Here is an 18630-nt window from a genome sequence, read left to right as displayed (position 1 = left end):
AAGGAGGGGGGTATTTGAAGTCGGTGGATTGCACAAAGAGCGGGGGCGAACCCAGTGATGATAATAAACGAGGCTGCTGTGGCCTTTTACATCCAATGTCACGCAGTCTGCGTCTTGTTTTGGTTGAGAAGCGGTCAAAGGTGGATAACTGGTTTGGGTCAGTACGGCAAGATAGGGCCGTCAGTCAGACTTTCCTAAGTCAGTTGCTTTTTTCTTATGCATATAGTTTGACCTGTCAGTTTAGGTGTTTAGGCTCCTTTTAAAGACTGCACTCATTCTGCAATTACTTGGGGTCCCACCGTCTATGGGTCAATCTTTATCCCTCTCAATATTCTCCTCTGTTCACAACCCACTATCAGGGCTCACGCTATCTCCTGTTTGGTCTCTCTCTCCTCCTACCACAAGTCACCCAATGCCAGCAGCCCCGACAGCCAGCAGACTAATCGTCCGATGTTACTTCACACTAAGCCACTTCTCATCTACTACTCTCAATGACTACTACTACACTGTATAGCAGGAACTTTCACCTTTTCTTTACTTGTCCCCTCCCAGGGTGGGCTAGTCCCAACATTAATTCTTGTCTGTCAATTCAGTCTGTTACTGGGCAGACCCTGACTTTTTACCTAAATTATACATTCCTATACACACATTATAATTTATTTTACATTACTATATTTTATTAATTATTCCTTACATTATAAAGAAACACATTATACATTACATTAACAATATCAACACCGCTATATCTTATATTATACAGGAACCTATCACATTATTAAGGCTTTTCACACTCTATATCACAATACAATTCACTTGACACATATCACATTATATACAAAAGACGTAAGACATTATTTACACTACAAGACATCAACACGATTGATGTCATCAGGGGTAGGAACACGACCACCACAGTCCATCCTCTTACGTTCCTCCTCTCTTTAGCCATGGTCGTAGACCATGCATACCTGGAAGACATCAAACACATATAACACAAAACATAAATAACAGTCTCTGCACCAGGGGTATATGAAGTCCTTTTTCTTCACGGATCTGCATGATCTTGGCCCCACTTTGTTGGGACCCTGGAACAAAGAGTTCAAGTTCTCTAACAAGGGGCCCCAGGGCCAACACAACAGTAGTCCTGTTGTTCAAGGGCATAGTCCATTTGTCAAATACTGAAACCATTGTCTACAGTCATGGCCAAAAGTTTTGAGAATGCTACAAATATCAATTTTTACAAAGTCTACTGCTTAAGTTTTTCTAATGGCAATTTGCATATACTCCAGAATGTCATAAAGAGTGATCAGCTTAACAGCAATTACTTGCAAAGTCAATATTGGCTAAGAAAATGAACTTCAACCCCCAAAACACATTTCAACATCATTGCATTCCTGCCTTAAAAGGAGCAGCTAACATTGTTTTAGTGATTGTTCCATTAACACAGGTGTTGGTGTTGATGAGGACAGGGCTGGCAATCAATCAGTCATGATTAAGTAAGAATGACACCACTGGACACTTTAAAAGGAGGCTGGTGCTTGATATTATTGTTTCTCTTCAGTTAACCATGGTTATCTCTAAAGAAACACGTGCAGCCATCATTGCTCTGCACAAAAATGGCCTAACAGGGAAGAGTATCGCAGCTACAAAGATTGCACCTCAGTCAACAATCTATCGCATCATCAAGAACTTCAAGTAGAGAGCTTCCATTGTTGCCAAAAAGGCTCCTGGGTGCCCAAGAAGGACCAGCAAACGCCAGGACCGTATCTTAAAACTGTTTTAGCTGCAGGATCGGACTACCAGCAGTGCCGAGCTAGCTCAGCAATGGCAGCAGGCTGGTGTGAGTGCTTCTGCACGCACTGTGAGGCGGAGACTGCTTGAGCAAGGCCTGGTTTCAAGGAGGGCAGCAAAGAAGCCACTTCTCTCCAGAAAAAACATCAGGGACCGACTGGTATTCTGCAAAAGGTACAGGGAGTGGACTGCTGAGGACTGGGGTAAAGTCATTTTCTCAGATGAATCCCCTTTTCGATTGTTTGGGACATCTGGAAAACAGCTTATTAAGAGAAGAAGAGGTGAGCGCTACCACCAGTCTTGTCTTATGCCAACTGTTAAGCATCCTGAAACGATTCTTGTGTGGGGTTGCTTCTCAGCCAAGGGAATCGGCTCACTCACAGTCTTGCCTAAAAACACAGCCATGAATAAAGAATGGTACCAGAATGTCCTCCAAGAGCAACTTCTCCCAACTGTCCAAGAGCAGTTTGGCGCCCAACAATGCCTTTTCCAGCATGATGGAGCACCTTGCCATAAAGCAAAGGTGATCACTAAATGGCTCATGGAACAAAACATAGAGATTTTGGGTCCATGGCCCGGAAACTCCCCAGATCTTAATCCCATTGAGAACTTGTGGGCAATCATCAAAAGACGGGTGGACAAACAAAAACCAACAAATTCTGGCAAAATGCAAGCATTGCTTATGCAAGAATGGACAGCTATCAGTCAGCATTTGGTCCAGAAGTTGATTGAGAGCATGCCAGGGAGAATTGCAGAGGTCCTGAAGAAGAAGGGTCAACACTGCAAATATTGACTTGCTGGATTAACTCATTCTAACTATCAATATAATCTTTTGGTACTCATAATATGATTGAAATTATATTTCTGTATGTGATGTAAACATCAGACAAACACAATTAAAAACCAGAGGGCAACAAATCATGTGAAAATATAATTGTGGTGTCATTCTCAAAACTTTTGGCCATGACTGTAGATCTCCCATTGGCCATAAGCTAATGGCACAGTCCTTGAAGTAGCTTCAATCCAGCAGTGAGCATCGGGTCTCCTTCTCCTCTCCCCTCAACATGAGTCTTCTGGCAAGGACACAGTTCATGAGTGGCATTTGTGCACAGTCCATAAGGACAAATAGAGCAAAGTGCATACGGGCATTGGGGTACAGTCTATGCTGGTCAAACAAAGTCCTGGGGGAAGGGTGTGGGGTTTCTTCTGGCCAGCCAGCCTGTTTCCTCCATGATCTCCACCCATTTCTTTCTGGAATATTGTGGTTGGCAGAGCTACTCCTTCCACTTTCCAGACAATACACAAAATGGGCTGTTTTTTTCCCAGCATGGTGCTTCCTCAGGTAGGTGTGATTTCTCAAGGGATGGACTGATCTATGTGTCCTATCGCTCTGTTGCCACCCATGATAGGCGGAGTTTTCTTTTAGAGCTGCACCACTGTCCACCATCTTGGGTCCCATGTTCAGCACCTTTTTTTGACCGTACCACAGTCACCATCTTCATTGTAGCCTGTGCCTTTCCCGCTCCCCTCAGGTCTTCTGTTAGCAATTTTTATCCTGGTGACAATGACGAGTTTCACATGGCCAAGGGCACAGGGCAGAAGTTGACAGTGAGGAATTTACCTCAGACGCCCCATCACTATGCATAGCAGACATGGTCCTGGCTTGGTGTGTGGACTTCAGTAGTGGGGGCTGTGTAAAGCTGAATGTTGCTGCTGTTATCGGCTGGCCAGGACCCAAACACAAGTGAAGGAGACCAATAGTTCTTTACTAGACAGTCTTATCATCTCTTCAAGTATGTTACAGAGGAGAAAGTGGGCACAATTTTTCCACTATGTTACAGTTTCAGCACACAAAATCAGACATATGTCAAATTTCTACTGAGTCGCCTCCATTATTCCCAAACTCCGGGGTCATGCGCACTGAGGCGAAATTCCCCGTCAGGCAGCGATGGCAGCTGAGAGGTGAGTGAGATCATCCTCTGAGGCTGCACATTCATTAGCATGTTAGCAGGGCCACAGGGGCCCACAGGGGCATATTAAAATGCTAATGAGGGTGACTAGCAAGGGGGACTAACACCCAGGGGACTTGTGCCCTCGCTCATTAGCATATGGTAAAAGATCATTAGAAATACTTTTTCTAAAGATCTCTTTATCTATGCTAGTGTATACAGGGACGGTTAGGCAGGGATCAGAAATATGTGTGGCACCCCTGAGTCTTCAGGCACCACAGGGTACTGCACCTGATTTTAGGTGCTGTGCTCACCCAGATTCCTAGGTGACTAGTACCAGTTCCACACAACACCACAAACTACACACAGCAGACTTCCCCCTCCAATGGGGACTGAGACCAGGGTCGGGTCACAAAAGGTGTCACCACAGCGGTTGGGTCTATAGGATGAATTGATGTTGCTTGCCATCCTCAGTGACACTGTTCACATCTTAGTATCACTGCAATCATCAACAAAATGTCTCCGCTCTGTGAACCTAAACGTCATTCTCACTTATCCTTTTGCAGACACCCAAAAGATTAGGCGTGACGACATTAAGCAGATCCTGCTCACATTTGCTGTAGTCCTAATGCTTGTTAGCGTTATAGTTTGTTTTCATTTCAATGTCAGCAGATGATCCCCCTGGTGTTTGAAAGTTGAAAATATCATTAACTTTTTAAAACATTTTTCACATTTTAAACATTTAAAAAAGTATTTTTTTTTTTTAAGTTAGAAAACTTTTTTTTAATGTTTCCCGTTTTGATACATTCCCTTTAAAAGCTATTATTTCCTTTGTTTCTTCAGTTTGTTTCTTCTGGAGGTACTGGTTCTCCTTCGAAATCCTGCCGTATTACCTGTAAGACTCTACACCAGCTGGATAACTAATATATAACCAATACATAAAACATATTCACCCATGGTATAAAATGTATAAAATATGTTCAGATTGCTAATTCAGTAAATAGTATATAACATATACTGTATAATCATAATCATTAAAAGAGGATTTTCACCAGTTGGAAAATGTTAAACTGGCCACGTCATGGAATAGTTTCTGCAGAGCTGAGTAAAAGATAGAAAAATTTGAAAAAGAAAAACTATTTGCTGATATTAGCTTCTAAAGTTTAGGTCATAATTTATGTTATAGTTCATCTGGGCATTACCAGACATTTGTCTCTGGAGGCGTGTACTTCTTCCCCTGCAGGAGGTTAACCAATTGTAAGGAGTCAGTAACATACAGGAGAGAAAAGAACATGCCCTCCTCTCCTAACAAAGAATTCTTAAGTTATATATCATTACAAACACTTGCAGATCTCATCTCACAGCAGTTAGTGCGGCAGTAAAATGAGATTTAGAGGTGTTTGTAATAATACATAACCCAGTTCTGCTGTATCTCTGCACAGTAGCCGCAGAGATTAGTGAAGAGAGCATGTGTTTTTTTCTCTCCTGTATGTTGTTGCCTGCTTACAATTGGTCAACCTCATGCAGGTGAAGAAGTTCATGACAGAGACAAATTTCTAACGTAACTATATATGAACTATAACATAAATTACAACTTAAACTTTGTAAAATAATATATCTGCAATGAAGAGAAGTGAAAAAATAAAAACTATGCTTACCTTATCTTTGTAGCTACTGTGCCAATATATGGTCAGTTTAACATGCTCAAGCTGGTGAAAGATCCTCTTTAAATTAAAGCAGTTAATTAACTTCCCTCAGGACCTGCTAATAGCTAATCATTCGTGGCATAAGGTGTTAGATCCCCTTGGATCTGATATTGATAACCTGTCCTGGACAATCTTTGTACAGAAAAACTATATCAAGGTTGCATTTTGTATTATCACCTTGTTTCTTCTCATGTCTACAGGTGTATTGGTCACATCTCAGGTTGTAGTGAAGTCCAACGGGCTTATTACTGTCATTAGTATTCTCTCTACTCCTGTGGTCAAATCCGATGTTTTCTCTTGGTTTTACTGTGAGGTGTCTTATAACCTTCCAAAGGGTTCTTATATGAAGGAGTCAGAGAAAAAAAACATCACCGTAGATTGTAAGTAATAATATACCACCTCACATGTATTTATTGCATTTTCTCTAATTGGAGTTTTGACATTTTACCCATGTATAGTCTTGATATTGATTATCACATTGCATCGACTCTTTACAGATCCAAACACTAAAGTAAATCTGTATGTGGAGAGTCAGTCTGAGATGATAAAAGAAGGAGATATAGTCAAGCTGGTGTGTGAGGGTGATGGGAGCCCACAACCTCAAATTTCGCTCCATAGGGTAAGCTACCTTAGCCTCCGCTCTTTCTTTCGCAATGAGACATGTAGTTTCAGAATCCTTTTTTATTATTTTTACAAGTGTATTGCTGTTTCATTCTGACTCTCAACTTTACATTTTACCTTTTTGTAATCATTGATGTTGGGAAGCTATCACCTGCCTTACCATTGTTTTTTTGCTCATCACTTAACAATTCTGGAGCATGTTTTCTTAATACTCTTCATTATATCATTACTCTTGTTGTTCTTATTAGATATTAATAATTGACAAGTGGGTGTCACCAATTGGAGGGGTCTCCCTGCACACTTTTACACTGTCCAATCAGTGTTGACAAAAATATAATAAAGAAGGACAAGCCCATTTGACAATGGTGGAGAATAGTAATGCCCAGTTGTCAATTTATTCAAAACTTTTTTACGAAATAACGTAGAAATAACACAACAGAAGAATTAGAAGAAATGATTCCCTAGAATTGTTATTTCAAGGTGAGACATGTTAAAGGGGTTGTCAAAAGTACATTTTCATAAATAGATCTTAGAATATTAAGTACGATAGTTCCACAATTGTATAAGTATCAAAAAAATGTTGGTGTGCTGAGTGTAAGCTTTTAAAGATGTATCTGCTGTATCCTGTGTAACTGGCTGTGTCCATCCATGTAGAGATGCTGAAGCTGATTATGAACAGTTGGGGATACCCATCTTCTTCCAGAGGATAAGAAGCATAACTCAATATGATGCTATGGACTGAAGCACTTTTTAAGTACTTCTGTTAGTTTGCTCATTTTCGTGCCTGTTTGTTTTATCAAAGGAGTGACTGTATGCTTTATTGAATTGGTCATGTGAGTTCATCTAAATAAATCAAGTCTGTGAATGATGACCTCTGAGGCTGGCATGACACCTAAATTGAACACAGAATTTAATATTACAGTGAAAACTGAGAAGTCACTGTGTGAAGCCCTAGAGAGAATGACGATAGCCCTCTCCCTGCTTGTTGTTTTCATCTGAAACCAAGCATGCATGATATGTCACTGGACTTTACTCTGGAGCTGCTCTCAGTGACATCACAGTTTTCACTGTAATTATACACTGTGTGCTCTGTATAAGTGTGTGGCCTGCTGTTGAGCTCTACATCACTCAATTCATTTATTTAGACAAGCTAACAGGAGCAGTGAGATGACAGATACACTCAAGTCTTTGATAAAAACCAACCTGCAGGTAAAAGTGTTACCCTACACCAGGGGTCCCTAACTTGTGACTGGCCTATGATGTGTGGCTTGCAGCTGTCTGCCAACTTGGTGCATCTGCACCAGGTCTTGGAATCAGCTATGAAGAGCAGGTCTCTAGATGGTGACAATTGTGAGTAGGCACACACAGAAGATCAGATCTGAAAGGAGGAAGGAACCCCTGGATATTGATATACTGCCTCCTTGTGGTGAAAGCCTTGAGCTGTCATCATACTAGTAATGGCGGCTCTGGGTGTCACTACTGTGAGGGGCATGAGCTAAATGTGGCTCTCGATCATCTCTCAATGCTGAATTTAGCTCACGACCCTCTCTCAGAGCTGAATGTAGCTCTAGACCCTCTCTCAGTGCTGAATGTGGCTCTAGACCCTCTCTCAGAGCTGAATATGGCTCACGACCTTCTCTCAAAGCTGAATGTGGCTCTAGACCCTCTCTCAGAGATGAATGTGGCTCATGACCTTGTCACAGAGCTGAATGTGGCTCACGACCCTCTCTCAGAGCTTAATTTGACTCTAGACCCTCTCTCAGAGCTGAATGTGGCTCTAAACCCTGTCTCAGAAATGAATGTGGCTCATGACCTTCTCATAGAGCTGAATGTGGCTCACAACCCTCTCTCAGTGCTGAATGTCGCTCTAGAACCTCTCTCAGAGCTGAATGTGGCTCACGACCCTTTCTCAGGGATGAATGTGGCTCTAGACCCTCTCTCAGTGCTGAATGTGGCTCTCCAGGTCAGAAAGGTTGGTGACCACTGTCTAACAAAGAAGCAGCTGAAGGAGTCCCTGCCCATGACATAAGCATATTCACTAATGCATTTTCTTGCCAGAAGTTGTGTATGCATGACCATCAGCTGTAGTATGTCTACAGGATCGGACACCTAGTTACATTGGATGCAGCAGAGAAGAGAATTAACCTTGTTTCACAAGTCACATTTTTATTTTTTTTTGCCGATACTTCCAAGTTCCGACAAACGATTGGTGGATTCTTGGATTGAAATATATTGAGTATCTGAAGGGAACTTCCATGCGTAAGAATGGTTGTACTATTGTACCTTGATAGCAGCAGTATGTTTGGTCAATGTTGGACTAATCTTCACCAACACTGATTTCAATATTTCTAACGTACACACGATTATTTGTGATGATGGGTAAATTAAAGTTTTATCATCTATTGTTGATCGTTTGTGCATTCTGCCTTTTCAATCATTGCTACCAAACTAACAGATCATAATGATTACTGCTATGTGCTTTACCATAAGCCTTTTGGGGTGGTACAGAATATTTTAAAAAACCTTTACAAATTGACCCCTGTCCTCACAAACCATTGACGATCAGGAATGTTTCAGTGTTGAGTTTCTTGGGGTAAATGTGCTGCCCCTCTTCCAGAACTGAATGAAGCAAATTCACTCTGATGTCATCCATAATATATCTATGCTTTACTTTTTCCCAGAAAGATGAAGAAGAGCCTCTTTCAGAAGAGTCTTCATATTCATGGGAGGTCTCAAGGCGGGATTCTGGAGGATATGTCTGTAAAGGACTCGGTCTGGATATTTTTAATGATATGGAAGCAGAGACTGAATTACACGTTCACTGTAAGCTGGTTTTTCAACATATATAAAAGTGTAACTGAATCCATGTGTAAAACCAATCTGTAGAGACACCTTCCATTTTGTTGTACGTCATCCAACTTTGATCCTTGGGGAACAGAGAATTATAAAATGGTTCCCTGTGTTCAGACTGTCCAGTTTTGCCAGTTACATTGGGGTAATTTCTTCCTATTATATATGATTTATGGATGATGTGGAAGATAAGTTATCATCTGCTGTATCAAATGGTCCATTCTCCCCCTCCCTAGTGTATTACCATAAATCCTTCAGATTTACATTTTTGTTTGATTGGATAAAATAATGTAAGAATACAAAGATCAGAAATTTGAACTTCAAGTGTGAACTAAGCCTTATACCCCCATGTCTTCTCTATGTTCCCAGTCCTGGATCCTCCGTTGCTGTCTACAGATTCTCCCATTATTGCGGATATTGGAAATATTCTTAGTGTTTCCTGCAACGTAAATGCATCAGCACAAACCGATATCCACTGGATGAAGGTGAGCATGGCCTGGTACAAAGGCTTCAAAACCATGGATGGATTAGTCATTGTTTTCATTTGTGTTTCACCCTCTTTGCATATTGGGAATGGTTAGTAGGAAAAAAAATGACAGCAGCTTACCAGAGGGAATCTGTAATGATGTGTTTCCTTAATCTCACCATGTGCCGTTTCCAAATCTGAATTCGGTACGGCCCCATGTATGTGAACGTTTCCAGGCCCCTTTGGTCTAGTATAATAATGGTGCATATAGGGCATGCTATGAATGTAAAACCCAACTATGTGCTTTAAACTCGGCATAGATATTTCCCGACCTCGTGAAGGATAGTGAATCCACATTCACTTACATTGCTATTCCCTTAGTTTTGGATCTATAAAATATATGGATCAGATCTGAGAGATGGGAAGAATTACTACTAAATAGTCAACACTTCTGTTATTTTCCATCTTCCTCTAATTCATCTTTATATTTAATAATTCAATCAATAACCATCCACTGTCGGTAAACTGCTTCGTCTTATTCATTATCGCTTTGGCTCTTTCTAGGGAGGCAGCATCATTGCCAATGGCTCTGAATTAAGCCTCAGGTTCCAGGATTACACTGTTGCAGGACACTATATCTGTGTCGCAAGTGTAATTGATGTGCCAGGACTTACCCAGAGTAAGGAGCTACAAGTAATACTAAAAGGTAATGGGGGCATTTGTTCGGTTAAGGGACTGTCTGAAATAAAGTATGCTATCTAATAATAGCTATTAATTATAGGGAAACCACAAGTGACTGTAAATCCACAACATGTAGCAGTACAAGATGGCGAAAAGCTGACTGTGACATGTACCGCAATCGGCAATCCCTTTCCTCAGATTACCTGGTATATAAATGGATCAGAGGTAAGTGAAGTTGTGTGTGTCACGCTAGGTATGGGCAAGTACCTCGCTCACAGGGACGGGGAAAGGGAGAGGAAACACTGTGCCTAGGGAAGAAGGAGATGGTGACTCCTGACCAAAGCTTTCACTGGCCCTCCTGATCACTCTAGATAGGTTCCATACCTATGTGCCGAGAAGGATACCTGGCTCTGGCTGGGCCCTAGCTAGGAAATAAATGGGATAAGCGCTTAGTCAACCCCACTAAGTTCTAAAGAACACACAGGGAACACACACAGGAAAGTATAAGAACAACTTATCTCCAGGATTACTCTTGGAGTGGTACAGTAACAAACAACCGTGTTACTTCAAAAGGATACAAGCTGACTGCTTGCATCCAAGGCTTGTGAAGGAAAATAACACTATCACCAGCAAACACTAGGGGGCAATGTGAGTATTTAAGGACCCAGGGGAAGTGATGATGATTAATAGCTGAAAAGTGAGGATATCTGCAGGGTCCTAAAAGGAAAGGGATTAACCTCAAGCAGATAAGATACATAGGATACCATTTACACCACAGCAGGAAAAAACAAATTTCAGGGACCAGTTTGTTAGCCAAACGCTGCGACCTTCTACAGCCTGACACTACAGGACTATCTGTCAACCTTGAAATATCCGTAACAATGTGATAGTACAGGACGACATTTGACATTGAGCCAAGGCCGGGCCAGGCGGCAGCTACAGCATTTAGACTTTTTTTTACATAGCTATATTTGTAGTCAGCTTCTTCTGTATATATATAATATATTTTATCTACAAACTTTCAAAATAGATTTTCCACCATCAATTTAAGTAAAATACATATAGGGGGCAACATAGACTAAAAAAATTTAAAAAGGTCCATACCAAGATACACATACTACTAGACCCAACCATTTAGATGGTGAATATAGCCACCAGGAGAAATCAGCTCTTTATCCTACAGAAGTGCTCATGTCAAAGCAGGCACTGGACATGAAGGCGGCGTGTGGTCCCCTCATTGCCAGTCTCACATTATTGGAAACCCGTCAGGAGCTATGACAGTATAAATCTGCTGACCAGGATCTGTAGGGCACCTGCCTAAACATGGCTGTGTGGAACATTTTAATCGCAGTTGAGGATCCTGAACATTTAAGTCCTCTTAAGTCTCCATAGTGAGAGCACTGCTATTCTACTATTAGACTGAATTTGGGGTAAAAATTGCAATAAGGTATCTATATATATAATTGCCTTATTCTGTCTGTCTGTCTGTCTTGCTCCAAAATGACGTCATTACAGTGACAACCGTCGCATTGGCTGCTCGGCTCGGCCCGGCCCCTCCCCCGCACGCATTGAGGATGGAGCACGACGGGGGTGCGCAGCATGGGGGATGGAGCACGATGGGGGTGCGCAGCATGGGGGATGGAGCGCAATGGGGGTTCGCAGCATGGGGGATGGAGCACGATGGGGGGTGCGCAGCATGGGGGATGGAGCACGATGAGGGTGCACACCTCCCCCCAAAACACACACACACCGCCATACAGGCACCACACAACACACCACACACACACTGGGAACCACAAACACCGCCCTACGCAGACACCCACACAGACACCCACACAGACAACGCCGCACACACACAACACCCAACACACAAACACCGCAGCACACACAAATATACGCACACACCGCGCAACACACACACACTGCACAAAACATACCTCCCCAAAACACACACAATCACCCCACACACACACACACCCACACAAACCGCGCAACACACACAGCACCACACATACACAATGCTGCAGACACACAGCGCTCCACAAACAACGCAACACACACAACGCAACACACATACATCACCGCTCTCACACCCCCCCACACCCAGACAACACCCAGAACATGTACAGCGCCCTACACAAACACTTGGCAACTACACACAACAACATCTATATATATAATAGAAATCATACATTAACTACACAATAAATTCTAGAGTACCCGATGCGTTAGAATCGGGCCACCATCTAGTTTGGTTATAAGAATATAGTAAAGTCTCTAGAACATTCTTATTAACTCTTTGTGGTTAATTCTACAGGTATATGGTCAAGATTCTAATATTTCTGATTATGAAGTTATGAGTGAACTGACCTTCCTGGTGACTGAAGACCAACTGGATGAACGCCTCATGTGTAAGGCGCAGAATGAATTCAACAGCAGCATGGAATATATTCATTTACAGGAAAGTAAGTGAGATATCTATTGTACGAATAATACTGCATAATGTTCTAGGTAATAAGAAATATTTTTGTCTGGCTCTCTCAGAGAAAATCTTGTAGACATCTTCTGTTAGACAAGTTTCATCATTGTGCCCATGTCTAGATTTTTGCCTGTCTGCAAAAGTCTGATGCTCTTTCATCCTGTACGATATAGATACATGAAAAAGTTTTATGATTTGTTAAATCCTTGTAATATGTTTGAAAAAGTAAAGAGCCCAGACAATAAACATGTGTCTATTAGTGTTGAGCGAGTAGTTGACTATTCGTACTCGTTATGCTCTTAGCGAGTACTATCCGTTACTCGCACGAAAAGTACGACTTTTGGGTTACTCGCTACTTAGCGAGTGTCTCTGATTGACTTGCATTGTGCCCGCAACTCGTAACGAATATGCGAGTAGCGGACAGTACTCGCTAAGAGCATAGCGAGTACGAATAGTCAACTACTCGCTCAACACTAGTATCTACGATTGTGTATATGATAGTATATAGAGGATGAAATCTATGACTAGTAGAGTTGAGTAAAAAGATTTTCAGGTCTCTGGTCCAGCAGTCACATTGGTGGTAGTTGGTAGCCACTTAATCTGAAAATTGAAAAAGTTGTACTTCCTGCAACATCTCCAACACCTCCTCTGATTAGGCCCCACAATGTAGTTATGTTGTGGTGCATTGCACGCATGATGTCAGAGGAGACGCTGGAGATGCCGCAAGTAGTAGGATGTTCATAGTGCTATGGTCCACCAGCTATGGACTACCATGGCTACTGGACTTGTAGTATGCTAAAATCTTATGGACAAACCACATGGTTCAACCCAGTGGCGTAACTAGAGTTTGATGGGCCCTGGTGCAAAATTTGGACCAGGGCCCCCCTCCATGTACACCGACACTTAGGGTACGGGATAATGATGCTGACACTTGGCTTTTACCCACAGCACCCTGCTTTCCCATGATCTGATATCCATCTTATCCTCAGCACCCAGCTTTCCCATGATCTGATATCCATCTTATCCTCAGCACCCAGCTTTCCCATGCTCTGTCACACATCTTTCCCTCAGCACCCAGCTTTCCCATATCAGAGCATGGGAAAGCTGGGTGCTGAGAGATGTATAGCAGAGCATGGGAAAGCTGGGTGCTGAGGGAAAGAGCCTTCACACCTCAGCACAAAACATTCCCATCCCATACTTGTATCTTTGTCCCCCCTCGTACATAGTTCTCCAAATACTATAATGGCCCCCACATAGCCTTCCATATAGTATAAAGGGTCCCACATAACCGTTCATATATTAGAATGCACTTCCATAGTCCTCCATGTATTATAATACATTTTCCATAGTTCTCCATATTTTATATTGCACAACATAGTCCTCCCTGTTTTATAATGCACCCCCACAGACCATGTATAAACTAGCCTCCATAGTCCTCCATATATTATAATGTAGCCCCCATAGTCCTATATGTATTATAATGCAGCCCCATGAATCATATTGTATTATGCAGCCCCATACTCCTCCATGTATAATGCACCCCTATAGTCCATGTATAAGGTGTCCTTCATGTTTATTATGCAGTCCCATAGACCTCCATGTATCATGCAGCCAGCACCCCCAGGCCTCCATGTATCATGCAGCCAGCCCCCCAGGCCTCCACGTGTCATGCAGCCAGCTTGCCCCGGGGCCTCTACGTGTCATGCTGCTAGCCCAGCCCCCCAGCCCCACCAGGTGTCATGCAGCCAGCCCCACAGGCCTCCATGTGTCATGCAGCCAGCCCCCCAGGCCTCCATGTGTCATGCAGCCAGCCCCACCAGGTGTCATGCAGCCAGCCCCACAGGCCTCTATGTGTCATGCAGCCAGCCCCACCAGGTGTCATGCAGCCAGCCCCCCCAGGGCCTCTATGTGTCATGCAGCCAGCCCCACCAGGCCTCCATGTGTCATGCAGCCAGTCCCACCAGGTGTCATGCAGCCAGCCCCCCAGGCCTCCATGTGTCATGCAGCCAGCCCCACAGGCCTCTATGTGTCATGCAGCCAGCCCCACCAGGTGTCATGCAGCCAGACCCCCAGGCCTCTATGTGTCATGCAGCCAGCCCCACCAGGTGTCATGCAGCCAGCCCCCCAGGCCTCTATGTGTCATGCAGCCAGTCCCACCAGATGTCATGCAGCCAGCCCCCCCAGGGCCTCTATGTGTCATGCAGCCAGCTTGCCCCGGGGCCTCTAAGTGTCATGCTGCCAGCCCCCCAGCCCCACCAGGTGTCATGCAGCCATCCCCACCAGGTGTCATGCAGCCAGCCCCCCAGGCCTCCATGTGTCATGCAGCCAGCCCCCCAGGCCTCCATGTGTCATGCAGCCAGCCCCACAGGCCTCTATGTGTCATGCAGCCAGCCCCACCAGGTGTCATGCAGCCAGCCCCCCAGGCCTCCATGTGTCATGCAGCCAGCCCCCCAGGCCTCCATGTGTCATGCAGCCAGCCCCACAGGCCTCTATGTGTCATGCAGCCAGCCCCACCAGGTGTCATGCAGCCAGCCCCCCAGGCCTCCATGTGTCATGCAGCCAGCCCCCCCAGGGCCTCTATGTGTCATGCAGCCAGCCCCACCAGGTGTCATGCAGCCAGCCCCCCCAGGGCCTCTATGTGTCATGCAGCCAGCCCCACCAGGTGTCATGCAGCCAGACCCCCAGGCCTCTATGTGTCATGCAGCCAGCCCCACCAGGTGTCATGCAGCCAGCCCCCCAGGCCTCCATGTGTCATGCAACCAGCCCCCCCAGGCCTCCATGTGTCATGCAGCCAGTCCCACCAGGTGTCATGCAGCCAGCCCCACCAGGTGTCATGCAGCCAGCCCCCCAGGCCTCCATGTGTCATGCAGCCAGCCCCCCAGGCCTCCATGTGTCATGCAGCCAGCCCCACAGGCCTCTATGTGTCATGCAGCCAGCCCCACCAGGTGTCATGCAGCCAGCCCCCCAGGCCTCCATTTGTCATGCAGCCAGCCCCACAGGCCTCCATGTGTCATGCAGCCAGCCCCACAGGCCTCTATGTGTCATGCAGCCAGCCCCACCAGGTGTCATGCAGCCAGCCCCCCAGGCCTCCATGTGTCATGCAGCCAGTCCCACCAGGTGTCATGCAGCCAGCCCCCCAGGCCTCCATGTGTCATGCAGCCAGCCCCCCAGGCCTCCATGTGTCATGCAGCCAGCCCCCCCAGGGCCTCTATGTGTCATGCAGCCAGCCCCACCAGGTGTCATGCAGCCAGCCCCACCAGGTGTCATGCAGCCAGCCCCACCAGGTGTCATGCAGCCAGACCCCCAGGCCTCTATGTGTCATGCAGCCAGCCCCACCAGGTGTCATGCAGCCAGCCCCCCAGGCCTCCATGTGTCATGCAACCAGCCCCCCCAGGCCTCCATGTGTCATGCAGCCAGTCCCACCAGGTGTCATGCAGCCAGCCCCCCCCCCCCCCCAAGGGCCTCTATGTGTCATGCAGCCAGCTTCCCCCGGGGCCTCTACGTGTCATGGAGCCAGCAAAATAACAAAAAACAAGTACAATACCTCTCTTCTCCTTCCGACCCCTGCGACCGCGGTAGTTACGCCCCTGCCCCCATATGTCACACACCCTGCTCCCCATACAGCCTGCATCCCTCCATATCACTCACACACACACTACACCCCCATATGTCACACACCCTGCCCCACATAACTCACCCTGCCTGTACCCCAAATTACCCCTCTCAAACACTCTGCACCCCTTCACATGCTTCTGTCGCAGTCTGCACTCACCCTGCAGCCCCCCTCCCCCTCATGTTTCCTCTTTTCTCATTACCACTCATGTGTCCAAAGTATCGTCTTCTGCTTTCTCCCCGGCCTCCTGTGTCTCCTCCCACAGTCACATGGGCATGACATCATCGCAGGTCCTGCAGGATGGATTCCGTCTGCCGTGCAGGAGCAGTCCTGCTCTGCTGCAGGTCAGGAACGCCTGGTGGCCTCTCCAGGTCAGGGGCCCCTATGCCCCCTGCAGACACCGGGCTCCCCTAACTCACAGGCCGGCCCCCTAACAGTCGCGCAGTCGGCCACTACACAGCGGCACTACACATAGGGGCCCGGCAGCCGGCTCTGCAGAGCGGCTGCCGGGCCCCTTTAACCCCGCGGGCCCGGTCGCAGTGGCGACCTCTGCGACCGCGGTCGTTACGCCCCTGGTTCAACCTGTGTTTGGAATGTATATCCCCAAATACCATGCCGGTGTCTATTATCTATATTAGATTTTCTTAGAGAGATTTTGAAGTCTGGACACCAAAATACAGGAAAATATGTTTTATTACAAGACCAAGGAAAAAAAATAACAAAAGAGCAGTAATAGCTACACACAAGAAAACCGTTAAAAAAAAATAAATAAAAAAAATCGGTAAACAATATCTCAAAATCTCTGCCCATGATACAGCAAACCAGACCATCCCACACAGTATACAACATACATAGTGGACAACCTATCACAGTGATGGCGAACCTATGGCACGCGTGCCAACAGGGGCACGCTGAGCCCATTCTGTTGGCACGCGTGCTGTCGCTCGATCCTGCAGTTTTGGTCTGCTAGTGCAGTGGCGCCGGCAGATCAAATCTGTGTTGGAGCGGAGGAGACATTTCTCCTCCGCTCTGACACTCCTCCTCCCCCAGGCTGCAGGTGTGTTGCCTAGGAGACGGAGGAGCGTCAGAGAGCGGCGCCAGCGCCGTCTGCTGGCCGTGTGGGAACTGAGCAGCGTGCAGCGGTGGAGCGGGTGCAGGAAGGTAAGTTGTGTGTTGCTTTTTTTTTTTTTTTTTATAACTCGTGTGCGGCAGCGCCAGCATGGGGTGGGGGAACGCACATGGCAGCGTGGGGTGGGAGAAGGGGAACGCACATGGCAGCGTGGGGTGGGGGAAAGCACATGGCAGCGTGGGGTGGGAGAGGGGGAACGCACATGGCAGCGTGGGGTGGGAGACGGGGAACGCACATGGCAGCGTGGGGTGGGAGAGGGGGAACGCACATGCCAGCGTGGGGTGGGGGAATGCACATGCCAGCGTGGGGTGGGGTAACGCACATGGCAGCGTGGGGTGGGAGAGGGGGAACGCACATGGCAGCGTGGGGTGGGGGTGGGGGAACGCACATGGCAGCGTGGGGTGGGGGAACGCACATGGCAGCGTGGAGTGGGGGTGGGGGAACGCACATGGCAGTGTGGGGTGGGGGAACGCACATGGCAGCGTGGGGTGGGAGAGGGGGAACGCACATGGCAGCCTGGGGTGGGAGAGGGGGAACGCACATGGCAGCGTGGGGTGGGGGAACGCACATGGCAGCGTGGGGTGGGAGAGGGTGAACGCACATGGCAGCATGGGGTGGGGGAACGCACATGGCAGCGTGGGGTGGGGGAACGCACATGGCAGCGTGGGGTGGGAGAGGGGGAACGCACATGGCAGCGTGGAGTGGGAGAGGGGGAATGCACATGGCAGTGTGGGGTGGGGGAACGCACATGGCAGCGTGGGGTGGGGGAACGCACATGGCAGCGTGGGGTGGGAGAGGGGGAACGCACATGCCAGCGTGGGGTGGGAGAGGGGGAACGCACATGGCAGCGTGGAGTGGGAGAGGGGGAACGCACATGCCAGCGTGGGGTGGGGGAACGCACATGGCAGCGTGGGGTGGGAGAGGGGGAACGCACATGGCAGCGTGGGGTGGGGGAACGCACATGGCAGCGTGGGGTGGGGGAACGCACATGGCAGCGTGGGGTGGGAGAGGGGGAACGCACATGGCAGCGTGGGGTGGGGGAATGCACATGGCAGCGTGGGGTGGGGGAATGCACATGGCAGCGTGGGGTGGGGGAACGCACATGGCAGCGTGGGGTGGGGGTGGGGGAACGCACATGGCAGCGTGGGGTGGGGGAACGCACATGGCAGCGTGGGGTGGGGGAACGCACATGCCAGCGTGGGGGGGGGGGCATGCCTGGCAGGATGGGGAAACATGCCAGGATGGGGAAAAATACATGCCAGGATGGAGGAAACATGCATGCCATGATGGAGGAAACATACATGCCAGGATGGAGGAAACATGCATGCCAGGATGGAGGAAACAT

General features: G+C 47.0%; 1 protein-coding gene across 1 annotated transcript in view; it reads left to right on the top strand.

The window, feature by feature from the left end:
• The window catches only part of MCAM (melanoma cell adhesion molecule), a 175914-nt gene that overhangs the window by 138865 nt on the left and 18419 nt on the right, over positions 1-18630 (top strand). The window contains exons 6-12 of the mRNA XM_075329190.1: positions 5647-5826; positions 5944-6065; positions 8749-8890; positions 9287-9402; positions 9948-10089; positions 10165-10289; positions 12382-12529. Coding sequence (XP_075185305.1) covers positions 5647-5826; positions 5944-6065; positions 8749-8890; positions 9287-9402; positions 9948-10089; positions 10165-10289; positions 12382-12529 — 975 coding nt within the window. The remainder of the gene's footprint in view (positions 1-5646; positions 5827-5943; positions 6066-8748; positions 8891-9286; positions 9403-9947; positions 10090-10164; positions 10290-12381; positions 12530-18630) is intronic.

The sequence above is a fragment of the Anomaloglossus baeobatrachus genome, chromosome 11 (assembly GCF_048569485.1).
Source record: "Anomaloglossus baeobatrachus isolate aAnoBae1 chromosome 11, aAnoBae1.hap1, whole genome shotgun sequence".
In the NCBI taxonomy this organism is placed as follows: domain Eukaryota; kingdom Metazoa; phylum Chordata; class Amphibia; order Anura; family Aromobatidae; genus Anomaloglossus; species Anomaloglossus baeobatrachus.
This window is presented reverse-complemented; position numbering and strand designations above follow the sequence as displayed.